Source organism: Ranitomeya imitator, chromosome 1 (assembly GCF_032444005.1).
Source record: "Ranitomeya imitator isolate aRanImi1 chromosome 1, aRanImi1.pri, whole genome shotgun sequence".
In the NCBI taxonomy this organism is placed as follows: Eukaryota; Metazoa; Chordata; class Amphibia; order Anura; family Dendrobatidae; genus Ranitomeya; species Ranitomeya imitator.
The window spans coordinates 492,284,455-492,300,591 of NC_091282.1; the positions used below are offsets into that span (position 1 = coordinate 492,284,455).

Here is a 16,137-nt window from a genome sequence, read left to right on the forward strand (position 1 = left end):
AGTGGGCAGACAGTCAATTTTTGCCATTTGAATAAGTAACTGATGTTTTTAAGGGGTTAAATGCCTTTGGGCCACTGATCTGACACTTAAAATACACAGATAGTGATGCCATGCATCAAACCCAGGTCCCTCCAGCCTGGCCCAAATGGGTTCTGGGCACCAGAACTGGCATTAAAGTGGGCAAACAGCCCATTTTCTCAGATTTGAATAAGTAACTGATGTTTTTAAGGGGTTAAATGCCTTTGGGCCACTGATCTGACACTTAAAATACACAGATAGTGATGCCATGCATCAAACCAAGGTCCCTCCAGCCTGGCCCAAATGGGTTCTGGCAGGGCCGGCGTCAGCACCCGACACAGCGGGCAAATGCCGGGGCCCTGGGGAGAGGGGGGGCCCACTCACGCTGTCATAGATACAGCTGGGAGAGCAGAGCAGGAGATAACATGCTCTCTCCCCCCACAAAGTCACTGCTGGCTGCGTTCTCTTAACCCCTATGTGCCAGCTCTGACACAAGCATCTTCTCACTCAGTCAGTGCAGCCAGGCAGGCACACATAGGGGTTAACAGAAGGCAGCCAGTGTGACATTGTGGGCGGAGAGAGCACGTTCTCTGCTCTCCCCCCTGGGTGGCTGCAGACAGTGCTGAAGTTTATCAGGCAGATTCCGAGGAGCTCCTTCCTACTAGTGACTGAGTGAGTGTAAAGGTATCCAGCAGTGGTTGCAGTTGTGTCTCAGTCTGCTGCTGTCTGTCTCCGCTGCCTAAAAATGTGGGTGATGTCTGGAGGAGCAGCTGGTGGGGTGCAGCCTGTAGCCGCCCAGCTCACCCAGAATACATGCATGCTGCACCAAACCTGCACCAGTGGGGTAGGAAGAAGCTTAACCCCTTCCCATCTGTATGAAGGTTATTGCTGAACCTTAAAGATAACAATCCGACCCGCATAAATGGGGTTAACCAGATGCCAGGAGGAAGGGGAGCTGCTGCCATGGATAAATCTGAGCTGTGGGCTGTAGGTTGGGGCCCCGTGGCCCCAGGCTGGTGACTGGAGGGACTCTGCCCAGTGCTGGCATGTGGGTGATTTCTGCTCCGGAGTCTCAGCTTCTCTCCTCCAGGTCACAATGTGCAGTCACAGCAACATTGGTTATGTCTGTCCAGGTCCCAGCAGCTGCCACTGCTCCCACCACGGACATGGCATCACTTAACCCTTCCCCTGCAGCCACCGGCAACAAATCCACATTATTCCTTGATTAAATCAGGTTCCAACCCAATAGAGGAGCAGACATTTCCTGCTGCCATTAGGGTCCGGGAGGGGGTGACATTGGCTGCCCTGCTACTCTGTAGTGGGGGGTGACAAGTGTAACATGGGGTAGCGATGAAGGAGAAATGCACAGGATAATAGTGAGAGCGACAGAGGGCAGTGTATGGTATGGAGCAGTCAGGGGGTGGGCTGCAGGATCCCCCCATACTGTACATGACTGCTCGGGACAGGGAGGCGTTTAATGAGCTTCTAATGACGGGGCACTAATTGGGTCATTAGGGTTTGTGGAAAGGATTCAGCATCAGGTCCCTCATTGATGCCGAGCCGCCTGTTACTTTGTAGCACAGATCTGTTGGGGCGGCAAAACCAAACAACGTTGTTTATGTAGAAAAGTCTTTGTTTCATAGAAAAACTCAAAACAGAAAAGCACCTCTCCTGTATATATACACTGCACAGCACCTCTCCCCCTGTATATATACACTGCACAGTACCGCTCCTCCTGTGTATATATACACTGCACAGCACCTTTCCTCCTGTATATATACACTGCAGAATCTACAATAGCTGTCACTCATGTAAGAAGTGAAATCTGGCATTGTACTATACATTTCTCTGCCGTATCTGTGCATCATAAATTGGGGTATGTGTTAAAGGGGGGGGGCCCACTGAGACTCTTTCGCCCAGGGCCCTCGAAAACCTGGAGCCGGCCCTGGGTTCTGGGAACCAGAACTGGCATCAAAGTGGGCAAACAGCCCATTTTCACACATTTGAATAAGTAACTGATGTTTTTAAGGGGTTAAATGCCTTTGGGCCACTGATCTGACACATAAAATGTAGAGATAGTGATGCCCTGCATCAAATCCACATCCCTCCAGCCTGGCCCAAATGGGTTCTGGGCACCAGAACTGGCATTAAAGTGGGCAAACAGCCCATTTTCTCAGATTTGAATAAGTAACTGATGTTTTTAAGGGGTTAAATGCCTTTGGGCCACTGATCTGACACTTAAAATATACAGATAGTGATGCCATGCATCAAACCAAGGTCCCTCCAGCCTGGCCCAAATGGGTTCTGGGCACCAGAACTGGCATGAAAGAGGGCAAACAGCCATTTTCTTAGATTTGAATAAGTAACTGATGTTTTTATGGGGTTAAATGCCTTTGGGCCACTGATCTGACACTTAAAATATACAGATAGTGATGCCCTGCATCAAATCCACGTCCCTCCAGCCTGGCCCAAATGGGTTCTGGGCACCAGAACTGGCATCAAAGTGGGCAAACAGCCCATTTTCTTAGATTTGAATAAGTAACTGATGTTTTTAAGGGGTTAAATGCCTTTGGGCCACTGATCTGACACTTAAAATACACAGATAGTGATGCCATGCATCAAACCAAGGTCCCTCCAGCCTGGCCCAAATGGGTTCTGGGCATCAGAACTGGCATTGAAGAGGGCAAACAGCCCATTTTTCACAGCTTTGAATAAGTAACTGATGTTTTTAAAGGGTTAAATGCCTTTGGGCCACTGATATGACACTTAAAATATAGAGGTAGTGATGCCATGCATCAAATCCACGTCCCTCCAGCCTGGCCCAAATGGGTTCTGGGCACCAGAACTGGCATTAAAGTGGGCAAACAGCCCATTGTCTTAGATTTGAATAAGTAACTGATCTTTTTAAGGGGTTAAATGCCTTTGGGCCACTGATACCACAGTGCATACATACAGAACATGGAGCCTCACATCAAAAACAAGTCCCTCCAGCCTGGCCCAAATGGGTTCTGGGCACCAGAACTGGCATCAAAGTGGGCAAACAGCCCATTTTCACAGATTTGAATAAGTAACTGATGTTTTTAAAGGGTTAAATGCCATTGGGCCACTGATACCACAATGCATACATATAGAACTGGGAGACCAACATCAAAAACAGTTCTCTTCAGCCTGGCCTAAATGGGTTCTGGGCACCAGAACTGGCATCAAAGTTGGCAAACAGCCCATTTTTGCAGATTTGAATAAGTAACTGATGTTTTTAAGGGGTTAAATGCCTTTGGGCCGCTGATATGACACTTAAAATACAGACAGTGATGCCATGCATCAAACCAAGGTCCCTTCAGCCTGGCCCAAATGGGTTCTGGGCACCAGAACTGGCATCAAAATGGGCAAACAGCCCATTTTCTCTGATTTGAATAAGTAACTTATGTTTTTAAGGGGTTAAATGCCTTTGAGCCACTGATACCACAGTGCATATGTCAGGAAATAGGAAGAAGTCCTGATTACTTCAATTACACATACAGAGCTCTGAGCTGCAATTTCCTCTGCCTGCCCGCACAAGGCTGGAATTCTAAGCCACTTTTTCTCCCTCCTCCCACTATACAGCCGTAATGTAAGACGAGCCTGCCAGCTTCATTGAAGAATTTATATGGCCCAGTGCTGCTGTCACGATAATGCCAAAAAATGTCATTCTGTGAATGTAGTTTCAGAAGGACATGGCGAACTACACACACACACTCACAATTCAGCTGCGACCCCTTGATCTCCACCCCACCCCTCAGCTTCACACCTACCCGAAACAAAGCCTATGATAGAGACTGGGCAACCTGATACTAATGGTGGGCAGGGTGTGGCTTTAAACTGCAGGTGACCAATCCTGCAGAGCCACCCGTTGTCCCTCCCCTCTCACTCAGGAATGCCTTTGTCTGAGACCTTGGAATAAAGTAAAGAACTATCCGATCAGTGCATATCATTAACCAGCCCTTTAGTGATGTCACAAGCTCAGAAGTATAAGTCGCTAAACTCTTAGACCAGCCTTCTGTCTTGGCCGGGAAGCGATCTAACACAGCTTGGCAAAGCTGTTCCATGCATCTGGAAGTATTTATCCTCCTAAGCCACAGGCCAGCCAAGATGATACCATGACATAACCTGTAAGTTCTCTTTTCAACGTTAATCCTATTTTATTTTGTAATCTGTAATGTACTGTATTTTCCGGCGTATAAGACGACTTTTTAACCCCTGCAAATCATCTCAAAAGTCGGGGGTCGTCTTATACGCCGGGTACGGCATGTGCAGGGATCGGTCCTGTATGGTTCCCAGGATCTAAAGGAAAGGAGACTCTCCTTCAGGCCCTGGGATCCATATTCATGTAAAAAAAAAGGGATATACTTACCCTCCGACGACCCACGGCTCTCAGCGGGGCAAGCGGCGGCCTCCGATCCTAAGGATGCATTGAACGAAGGACCTTTGACGTTGCGGTCATGTGACTGTGACGTCACAGAAGGTCCTACGCTCAATGCATCCTTAGGATCGGAGGCCGGCCCTTGCACCGATGAGAGCCGCGAGCCGTCAAAGGGTAAGTATATCCCATATTTTTTTTTTTATTCTTTTACATGAATATGGATCCCAGGGCCTGAAGGAGAGTCTCCTCTCCTTTAGATCCTGGGAACCATACAGGACCGCTCCCTCCACATGCCATTCCCGGCGTATAAGACGACCCCCGACTTTTGAGATGATTTGCCGGGGTTAAAAAGTCATCTTATACGCCGGAAAATACAGTACGTTACAGATTACAAAATAAAATAGGATTAACGTTGAAAAGAGAACTTACAGGTTATGTCATGGTACCATCTTGGCTGGCCTGTGGCTTAGGAGGATAAATACTTCCAGATGCATGGAACAGCTTTGCCAAGCTGTGTTAGATCGCTTCCCGGGCCAAGACAGAAGGCTGGGCTAAGAGTTTAGCGACTTATACTTCTGAGCTTGTGACATCACTAAAGGGCTGGTTAATGATATGCACTGATCGGATAGTTCTTTATGTTATTCCAAGGTCTCAGACAAAGGCATTCCTGAGTGAGAGGGGAGGGACAACGGGTGGCTCTGCAGGATTGGTCACCTGCAGTTTAAAGCCACACCCTGCCCACCATTAGTATCAGGTTGCCCAGTCTCTATCATAGGCTTTGTTTCGGGTAGGTGTGAAGCTGAGGGGTGGGGTGGAGATCAAGGGGTCGCAGCTGAATTGTGAGTGTGTGTGTGTAGTTCGCCATGTCCTTCTGAAACTACATTCACAGAATGACATTTTTTGGCATTATCGTGACAGCAGCACAGGGCCATATAAATTCGTCAATGAAGCTGGCAGGCTCGTCTTACATTACGGCTGTATAGTGGGAGGAGGGAGAAAAAGTGGCTTAGAATTCCAGCCTTGTGCTGGCAGGCAGAGGAAATTGCAGCTCAGAGCTCTGTATGTGTAATTGAAGTAATCAGGACTTCTTTCTATTTCCTGACATATGCACTGTGGTATCAGTGGCCCAAAGGCATTTAACCCCTTCAAAACATCAGTTAGTTATTCAAATCTGTGAAAAATGGCCGTTTGCCCACTTTGATGCTAGATCTGGTGCCCAGAACCCATGTGGGCCAAGCTGGAGGGACCTGGGTTTGATGCATGGCATCACTGTCTGTGAATTTTAAGTGTCAGATCAGTGAACCAAAGGCATTTAACCCCTTAAAAACATCAGTTACTTATTCAAATCTGTGAAAATGGGCTGTTTGCCCACTTTGATGCCAGTTCTGGTGCCCAGAACCCATTTGGGCCAGGCTGGAGGGACCTTGGTTTGATGCATGGCATCACTATCTGTGTATTTTAAGTGTCAGATCAGAGGCCCAAAGGCATTTAACCCCTTAAAAACATCAGTTACTTATTCAAATGTGTGAAAATGGGCTGTTTGCCCACTTTGATGCCAGTTCTGGTGCCCAGAACCCATTTGGGCCAGGCTGGAGGGACCTGGGTTTGATGCAGGGCATAACTGTCTGTGAATTTTAAGTTTCGTATCAGTGGCCCAAAGGCATTTAACCCCTTAAAATCATCAGTTACTTATTCAAATCTGAGAAAATGGGGTGTGTGCCCACTTTGATGCCAGTTCTGATGCCCAGAACCCATTTGGGCCAGGCTGGAGGGACCCTGGTTTGATGCATGGCATCACTGTCTGTGTATTTTAAGTGTCAGATCAGTGGCCCAAAGGCATTTAACCCCTTAAAATCATCAGTTACTTATTCAAATGTGTGAAAATGGGCTTTGCCCACTTTGATGCCAGTTCTGGTGCCCAGAACCCATTTGGGCCAGGCTGGAGGGACGTGGATTTGATGCAGGGCATCACTACCTCTATATTTTATGTGTCAGATCAGTGGCCCAAAGGCATTTATCCCCTTAAAAACATCAGTTACTTATTCAAATGTGTGAAAATGGGCTGTTTGCCCACTTTGATGCCAGTTCTGGTGCCCAGAACCCATTTGGGCCAGGCTGGAGGGACGTGGATTTGATGCAGGGCATCACTACCTCTATATTTTATGTGTCAGATCAGTGGCCCAAAGGCATTTATCCCCTTAAAAACATCAGTTACTTATTCAAATGTGTGAAAATGGGCTGTTTGCCCACTTTGATGCCAGTTCTGGTGCCCAGAACCCATTTGGGCCAGGCTGGAAGGACGTGGATTTGATGCATGGCATCACTATCTGTATATTTTAAGTGTCATATCAGTGGCCCAAAGGCATTTAACCCTTTAAAAACATCAGTTACTTATTCAAAGCTGTGAAAAATGGGCTGTTTGCCCTCTTCAATGCCAGTTCTGATGCCCAGAACCCATTTGGGCCAGGCTGGAGGGACCTTGGTTTTATGCATGGCATCACTATCTGTGTAGTTTAAGTGTCAGATCAGTGGACCAAAGGCATTTAACCCCTTAAAAACATCAGTTACTTATTCAAATGTGTGAAAATGGGCTGTTTGCCCACTTTGATGCCAGTTCTGGTGCCCAGAACCCATTTGGGCCAGGCTGGAGGGACCTTGGTTTGATGCATGGCATCACTATCTGTGTATTTTAAGTGTCAGATCAGTGGCCCAAAGGCATTTAACCCCTTAAAATCATCAGTTACTTATTCAAATGTGTGAAAATGGGCTGTTTGCCCACTTTGATGCCAGTTCTGGTGCCCAGAACCCATTTGGGCCAGGCTGAAGGGACTTGTTTTTGATATGAGGCTCCATGTTCTGTATGTATGCACTGTGGTATCAGTGGCCCAAAGGCATTTTAACCCCTTAAAAACATCAGTTACTTATTCAAATGTGTGAACATGGACTGTTTGCCAAATTTGATGCAAGTTCTGATGCCCAGAACCCATTTGGGCCAGGCTGGAGGGACCTGTTTTTGATGTGTGGCTCCCTGTTCTATATGTATGCACTGTGGTATCAGTGGCCCAAAGGCATTTTAACCCCTTAAAAACATCAGTTACTTATTCAAATGTGTGAAAATGGGCTGTTTGCCCACTTTGATGCCAGTTCTGGTGCCCAGAACCCATTTGGGCCAGGCTGAAGGGACCTGGGTTTGATGCAGGGCATCACTATCTGTATATTTTAAGTGTCAGATCAGTGGCCCAAAGGCATTTAACCCCTTAAAAACATCAGTTACTTATTCAAATCTGAGAAAATGGGCTGTTTGCCCACTTTAATGCCAGTTCTGGTGCCCAGAACCCATTTGGGCCATACTGGAGGGACATGGATTTGATGCAAGGCATCACTATCTCTATATTTTATGTGTCAGATCAGTGGCCCAAAGGCATTTACCCCTTAAAAACATCAGTTACTTATTCAAATGTGTGAAAATGGGCTGTTTGCCCACTTTGATGCCAGTTCTGGTGCCCAGAACCCATTTGGGCCAGGCTGGAGGGACCTTGGTTTGATGCAGGGCATCACTATCTGTATATTTTAAGTGTCAGATCAGTGGCCCAAAGGCATTTAACCCCATAAAAATATCAGTTACTTATTCAAATCTAAGAAAATGGGCTGTTTGCCCACTTTGATGCCAGTTCTGGTGCCCAGAACCCACTTGGGCCAGGCTGGAGGGACGTGGATTTGATGCAGGGCATCACTATCTGTGTATTTTAAGTGTCATATCAGTGGCCCAAAGGCATTTAACCCCTTAAAAACATCAGTTACTTATTCAAATCTCAGAAAATGGGCTGTTTGCCCACTTTGATGCCAGTTATGGTGCCCAGAACCCATTTGGGCCAGGCTGGAGGGACGTGGATTTGATGCTGGGCATCACTATCTGTATATTTTATGTGTCAGATCAGTGGCCCAAAGGCATTTAACCCCTTAAAAACATCAGTTACTTATTCAAATGGCAAAAATTGACTGTCTGCCCACTTTGATGCCAGTTCTGATGCCCAGAACCCATTTGGGCCAGGCTAGAAATAACTGGTTTGGATGTTTGGCACCCTGTTCTATATGTCTGCCGTGTTAGATCAGTGGCCCAAAGGCATTTAACCCTTTCTTCAGCGCTCTTTGGTGCCCACTTTGATGCCCATTTTTGTGCCAGTTTTATTGTTTTTGTAGCCGTTTTTAAGCGCATTAACATCAGGGCTCCTCACTGCATTGTATGTTATTATTGTGGTGATTATTTTTTGTTGTTAAACCTATAAAAAACAGAAAAGGAAAAATTGCCGAATAAGAAATTAACGAATAAGAAACCAACTTCAGCTCCGAATAAGAAACTGAACGAATAAGAAACCAACTTCAGCCTCGTCTCTGTGATAAAGAGGACTCGGAGGGACTCTGTGATAAAGAGGACTCGGAGGGACTCTGTGATAAAGAGGACTCGGAGGGACTCTGTGATAAAGAGGACTCGGAGGGACTCTGTGATAAAGAGGACTCGGAGGGACTCTGTGATAAAGAGGACTCGGAGGGACTCTGTGATAAAGAGGACTCGGAGGGACTCTGTGATAAAGAGGACTCGGAGGGACTCTGTGATAAAGAGGACTCGGAGGGACTCTGTGATAAAGAGGACTCGGAGGGACTCTGTGATAAAGAGGACTCGGAGGGACTCTGTGATAAAGAGGACTCGGAGGGACTCTGTGATAAAGAGGACTCGGAGGGACTCTGTGATAAAGAGGACTCGGAGGGACCCTGTGATAAAGAGGACTCGGAGGGACTCTGTGATAAAGAGGACTCGGAGGGACTCTGTGATAAAGAGGACTCGGAGGGACTCTGGGATAAAGAGGACTCGGAGGGACTCTGGGATAAAGAGGACTCGGAGGGACTCTGTGATAAAGAGGACTCGGAGGGACTCTGTGATAAAGAGGACTCGGAGGGACTCTGTGATAAAGAGGACTCGGAGGGACTCTGTGATAAAGAGGACTCGGAGGGACTCTGTGATAAAGAGGACTCGGAGGGACTCTGTGATAAAGAGGACTCGGAGGGACTCTGTGATAAAGAGGACTCGGAGGGACTCTGTGATAAAGAGGACTCGGAGGGACTCTGTGATAAAGAGGACTCGGAGGGACTCTGTGATAAAGAGGACTCGGAGGGACTCTGTGATAAAGAGGACTCGGAGGGACTCTGTGATAAAGAGGACTCGGAGGGACTCTGTGATAAAGAGGACTCGGAGGGACTCTGTGATAAAGAGGACTCGGAGGGACCCTGTGATAAAGAGGACTCGGAGGGACTCTGTGATAAAGAGGACTCGGAGGGACTCTGGGATAAAGAGGACTCGGAGGGACTCTGGGATAAAGAGGACTCGGAGGGACTCTGTGATAAAGAGGACTCGGAGGGACTCTGTGATAAAGAGGACTCGGAGGGACTCTGTGATAAAGAGGACTCGGAGGGACTCTGTGATAAAGAGGACTCGGAGGGACTCTGTGATAAAGAGGACTCGGAGGGATTGTGTGACCGAGGAATACAAATGTATTTGTGACAAGCATCCATGTCTGGGGAAAGAGACTGCACACAAATAGTTAAATTAGGCTAGAATGGTCTTCCCCATTCAACAATTCAGAGCGATCTATAACTTTCTTTACAAGCCAGTTGAAACCGATAACCTTACAGACAACATTGGACTAACTGTAATAGTACCTCCTTAAGTTGAATAGCTCAGAAAGTAAAAGATATATAGGCAAAAAAACATGTGGGACATATGTGGTAGAAGGTCATAGATCTATGTGGTGTGGTATGGTTTTATTAAAAAAAAAAAAAGTATGAAATAATGTCTTGTAGCTTACTTGACTGCAGATCGGATGACTTCAGTAAGAGCATCTCTCACCCTGTAATATGCAGAAGACAGACAGACTGCTTACTCCTGGGGTACAACAACAGAAAGAAATCCAGAACATAACAGTTTTATTAGACTTAGCTTTAGAAATATCTATTAAAATATTGAAGGCTAGGTCATGCACTATATACAGTACATAACATAAGGTGCCTATATACATTAAACTAATGTCGGATGAACCCATCAATATCGGCAGGCCCAAACCACAGTCTAAGGTGTAGAACAATTCTCGACTGGCAGAGAATATCAGGGGAGATATGGAGCCATCACATCTGATTACATTTACAGATCATTTTACTCTCCAGGAGATAAGCTGCCAGCAAAGTCTGGCAGCGGCTTTCTCATAAAGAATACAGGAGCGCTCAGCAGAGAGCGTAGTCCTGGGTATGGGAGAGTGGTGACATAACAGTTGGATGAACGATCAGTTCTGACAGTCATCTAATGTGTATGGGGCCCCTTACATTACCAGTTCCTTGCTAAAACCTGTACGATTCATGTTATATTCAATGTTTTTAAATTATTTGGATAATTTTCAGGGAATTTGTTTTTGTCATAAACCCGATGCAGAATACTGTTCACAATAAAAAAAACAAGTGAGAGTTATTTATATTGAGAAGGTCGGGACGGGGGGGATTATAGGAAAAAGGGCAAAAAGAAATAGAGAGAAGGGGGCAAGAGAAAGAAAAGGGTTGGGAGAGAGATAGATTAGAAACAGAGAAAAGAGGGATTAGGGAAAGTGGGATAGCGATTGGGAAAGGGGAGGTAAGTGATTGAAACAGGAGAGAGTGAAGAGCGAAACCAACAGAGAGAAAGATTTAGATAGATCTACGGAGAGAGGGGAGATGATAGAGATGTGGGTGGAGAGAAAGGAGGGGAAGGGATAAGCTATAGTAAGAGAAAAAGGGATAAGAGACATACTAAAAGTGGTGGGGGGGGGGGGGGGAGAGTAGCGATAGATACACTATCGTTCCAAATTTTGGGGTCACCCAGACAATTTTGTGTTTTCCATGAAAACTCATACTTTTATTAATCAAATGAGTTGACAAATTAATTTAATATCTAGTCCAGACATTGACAAGTTTCGAGAAAAAAAAGATTTTTATTTGAAATAACAATTTTCTCCTTCAAACTTTGCTTTCCTCAAAGAATGCTCCCTTTCCAGAAATTACAGCATTGCAGACCTTTGGCATTCTAGCAGTTAATTTGCTGAGGTAATCTGGAGAAATTTCACCCCATGCTTCCAGAAGCCCCTCCCACAAGTTGGTTTGGCTTAACCCCTTCATGACCCAGCCTATTTTGACCTTAATGACCTGGCCGTTATTGCAATTCTGACCAGTGTCCCTTTATGAGGTAATAACTCAGGAACGCTTCAACGAATCCCAGCGGTTCGCAATTTTCAAATTTTTAATTTTTATTCTGTTAAACCAGAGTTTTGTGACACAAAATAGTTAATAAATAACATTTCCCACATGTATACTTTACATCAGCACAATTTTGGAAACAAAATTTTTTTTTGCTAGGAAGTTATAAAAGGGTTAAAATTTAACCAGCGATTTCTCATTTTTACAACGAAATTTACAAAACCATTTTTTTTAGGAACCACCTCACATTTGAAGTCAGTTTGAGGGGTCTATATGGCTGAAAATACCCAAAAGTGACACCATTCTAAAAACTGCACCCCTCAAGGTGCTCAAAACCACATTAAAGAAGTTTATTAAAGGGCCACTGTCACCCCCCTCCAGTGACTAAACTAAAAGAGCCACCTTGTGCAGCAGTAATGCTGCATTCTAACAAGGTGGCTCTTTAAGTTTTTTGTTCATGTATTCCCAAAATAAAGCGCTTTGAAATTTATCCAAAATACCTCTCTTTGTCCATGGAGGCGGGTCCTCACTCCCCAGCTTGAACCGCTACTTTGCCGTCACTCCAATCTTCAGGGGCTTTCGGCGCCGCCCCCTCCGCGCTGTTTTCGCTTCAAAACCTGCGCCTGCGCTGTGTACAACTGTCTGGGGCAGGCGCAGTAAGCTCTGGCCGTCTGACGTCCCAGCCAGGCTTGGAGACTGTGCCTGTGCGGGCAGTGCGGCCACCCACCTTGGGAATCCCAGCCCCGCAGTGTGTTATGCATTATGCACAGTGCGGGGCTAGGATTCCTGGGCATGCGCACTGCGTGTGCCAGCCTGTCACCCAGGTCCCCCGCCTTACAGCGTCTGTCTATTCAGCTGATCGTGCCTCCTGCTCCTAGCAATCGCTGGGAAAGAATTGCTAGGAGGAGGCACGATCAGCTGAATGTACAGACGCTGTAAGGCGGGGGACCTGGGTGACAGGCTGACACACGCAGTGCGCATGCCCAGGAATCCTAGCCACGCACTGTGCATAATGCATAACACACTGCGGGGCTGGGATTCCCAAGGTGGGTGGCCACACTGCCCGCACAGGCGCAGTCTGCAAGCCTGGCTGGGATGTCAGACGGCCAGAGCTTACTGCGCCTGCCCCACACAGTTGTACACAGCGCAAGCGCAGGTTTTGAAGCGAAAACAGCGCGGAGGGGGCGGCGTCGAACTCTCCAAAGTGGTTCAATGATATTGAGGTCAGGAGACGGGGATGCCCACTCTAGATACCTTCGCTTTGTTCTGCTGTAGCCAATGACCGGTCAACTTGGCCATGTGTTATGGATTGTTGTCATGTTGGAACATCCAAGTACATCCCATGCACATCTTCCAGGCTGATGAGTGCAAATTTGCCTCCAGTTTTTGCTGATAACGTGCTGCAGTCATCTTTCGTTCAACTTTGACCAAGTTTCCTGTGACTTTGTAGCTCACACATCCCCAAAATATCAGCGCTCCACCTCCATGCTTTACCGGAGGAATGGTGTTCCTTTCATCATAAGCCTTGTTGACCTCTCTCCAAATGTAATGCTTATGGATGTGACCAAAAAGTTAAAATTTTGGTCTCATTACTCCAAATTACCTTGCTCCAGAAGTTTTGATGCTTGTCTCTGTGCTGTTTTGCATACTGTAGGCGAGATACTTTGTAGCATTTGCAGCCCATTTTTCTTCAAGTGCCTCCTTATTGCGCATCTTGAAACAGCCACACTGCCAGTTTTCAGAGAGTCCTGTATTTCAGCTAATGTTAATTGTGGATTTTTCTTTGCATCCCGAACAATTTTACTGGCAGTTGTGGATGACATTTTTGTTGGTCTACCTGACAGTGATTTTGTTAACAGAGCCCCTGATTTTCCATTTTTTAATCCAATTTTAATGCTGCTGACTGGCATTATCAATTCCTTGGATATCTGTTTGTATCGCTTTCCTGTGTTATACAGTTCAACTCACTTTTCCCGTAGATCCGTTGACAATTCTTTTGTTTTCCCCATGTCTCACAATCCAGAAACATCAGTGGCTGGATGAAAGATGCAAGAGTCTGTCTGGATCCTAGAAGCTCACTCAGCTTTTATGTACACACACCGATTACAAGCAAACAGGTCACAGGTGAGGATGTTACCTTTAGTAGCCATTCAAACCCATTTGTGCCAACTTCTGTGCATGTTATCAGGCCAAAATCATCAGGGTATGTGAACTTTTGATCAGGGTCATTTGGATGTTTTAGGTTGTCATTATGATTTAAAAGAATCAGAGTTGAAGCAGGGACCTTACATTAGAAGCACCACTGCAGTTCTGAAATTGCTTTGAGTCCCCATACAGAATAGAAAGCTGTTGGCTGAACAATCAATCTCTCTGGACTCCCACACACTTGGCTAAGTGCTCCCATGTTGTATATGTGAGAGTGCAGTTTATCTACCGGAAAATTAAAGGACAGTAAGCCTAAATCAGAGGCCCCGTACACATTGAGCTATCAGACAATTCCGCTGATGGCGGCGGGTTGGACTGACGTTAGCCTAATGAGTATGGAGGCCTTTAGACTGGGTAGAAACACACTTTTTCACAAGGGCAATGACAACATCCAACTGTTAATTGATTTAAAAGTATTCAGGATGTCTAACAGAGGAACAGCACAACACATTTTTTTGGCGGGAAAAGATACTCCAGAAATGCTATTACTCTACAATCGAAGTAATTACTAAAATAAACATGTCAAGAGAACTAACAGGCTTGAAAAAGTTCATAAAACAGGCGGCCAAGCTGGAGTTAAATAGATTCTACTCAATTGAAGTTTTAATCACACAGTAATGAAGCCAACAAATGTCAAGTGCAGAAAACCCATCAGAGTGCAGCTTGAGTGTTAAATAAGTGATATTCTCACCAAATGTGAAAAATGCGATGGCATACTTGCTGCTTTCATATTACTGTTAATTTATTGAAGATAAATCTATCTTTTCAACCCGATTGTGTATTTTTATCAATTGACAAAGCTTTGTCCAATTTGGCCACTTGCTGTCATCTGACTTTAGTATTCACAACTGTACAGCTATAAGGCTATTGATGGACTCCCTAAGTGACTGATTATCTGGGCCTCGACTTGCATATTCAGGAGAGTTAAAGTGACCGTCCTCTTTGGGACTAAAAAGTGACTATACATTTCTTATGCTTAATCACTCTACCTGGTGCCTGCTGTTTGCCTCCCACCATCTCTATTCAGATTGTTACTCATTTCCTTTTGCATCTAATCCGGCTGCCACAGTGGCACAGGTGTGCAGTGATCGGTCTAAACCTTTCCTTTCCTGTCTTTCTGATCCTGCAGTACAGGGAAGGCGTGGGTTAGATTTAACACTTCACTCTCATTGCCACTGCGACAGCCATCTTGGAAGCAGGAGAAATGGAATGCTGACCGAAGCACTCGGGCAAAGGGAGGTAAACAGAGGGCACAAGGTAGAGTAATTAAACATGCAAAATCTACAGTCACTTTTCAGCCCCAAGGTGAAGAGTCACTTGAAGATTACGTTCATCTGTCATATACAATGAACCATTATGGCATATTTTTGGGTGGTACAAAGATAACATTTTTTTTACACTGTTGAGTAGAGTAATCAATGGAAATGCTACATAAAAATGTACAGTGCACACAAGGTGTAAACAGAGCCTAAACAATACACTTTTAGGACTGTTAATTCCTTTTTTACCATAGCCAAGCTGTAAATGCCTTATACTGAAGTTCTTGAGGGTCATCTTTTCCATGCTTCAGTTGCATCTCCAGCTCAGCTTGCCTGCCCTACAAATATCAAAGGAAATGTTAGATCCCAAAAGATCAATAAGCTGAAAATAAAAGAAGCATTCCAATCAAGATTTGTATCCTCTTATATTGGAATTATCATATTATACACCATGTTCCAAAATATTATGCAAATGGGATTTAAGTGTCATAAAGATTTAATTGTTTTGTTTTCAAATAAACTCATGGATTCATGAATGGTAGTGTCTCAGGGTTCAATGGATCACTGAAATCAATCTTAAGGACATGTGATAAATTTAATTAGCTTTCCAGGTGATTCTAATTAAAGGAAAACTACTTAAAAATGATGTTCCACATCATTAAGCAGGCCACAGTTTTTAAGAAACATGGGAAGGAAAAAGAATCTCTCTGCTGCCGAAAAGCATCAAATAGTGCAATGCCTTGGTCAAGGGATGAAAACATTAGACATTTCCCGAAAACTTAAGTATGATCATCATACTGTTAAGAGATTTGCGGTTGAATCTGAGCACAGACGTATTCGTGCTGATAAAGGCATAATGAGGAAGGTTTTTGCCAGGCAAGTTCATCGGATTAAGAGAGCAGCTGCTAAAAAGCCATTACAAACCAGCAAACAGATATTTGAAGATGCTGGTGCCTCTGGAGTCTCTCAAACCTCAAGGTGTAG

At 45.2% G+C, this 16,137-nt stretch overlaps 1 protein-coding gene across 2 annotated transcripts in view; it reads right to left on the reverse strand.

Moving 5' to 3' along the window:
• Positions 1-16,137, reverse strand: part of FOCAD (focadhesin) — a 458,830-nt gene that overhangs the window by 153,850 nt on the left and 288,843 nt on the right. For both annotated transcript variants that reach the window (XM_069765982.1, XM_069765975.1), the window contains 2 exons: positions 15,403-15,491; positions 10,279-10,320 (listed from right to left, as the gene is read on the reverse strand). In XM_069765982.1, the coding sequence (XP_069622083.1) occupies positions 10,279-10,320; positions 15,403-15,491 (131 nt within the window). The remainder of the gene's footprint in view (positions 1-10,278; positions 10,321-15,402; positions 15,492-16,137) is intronic.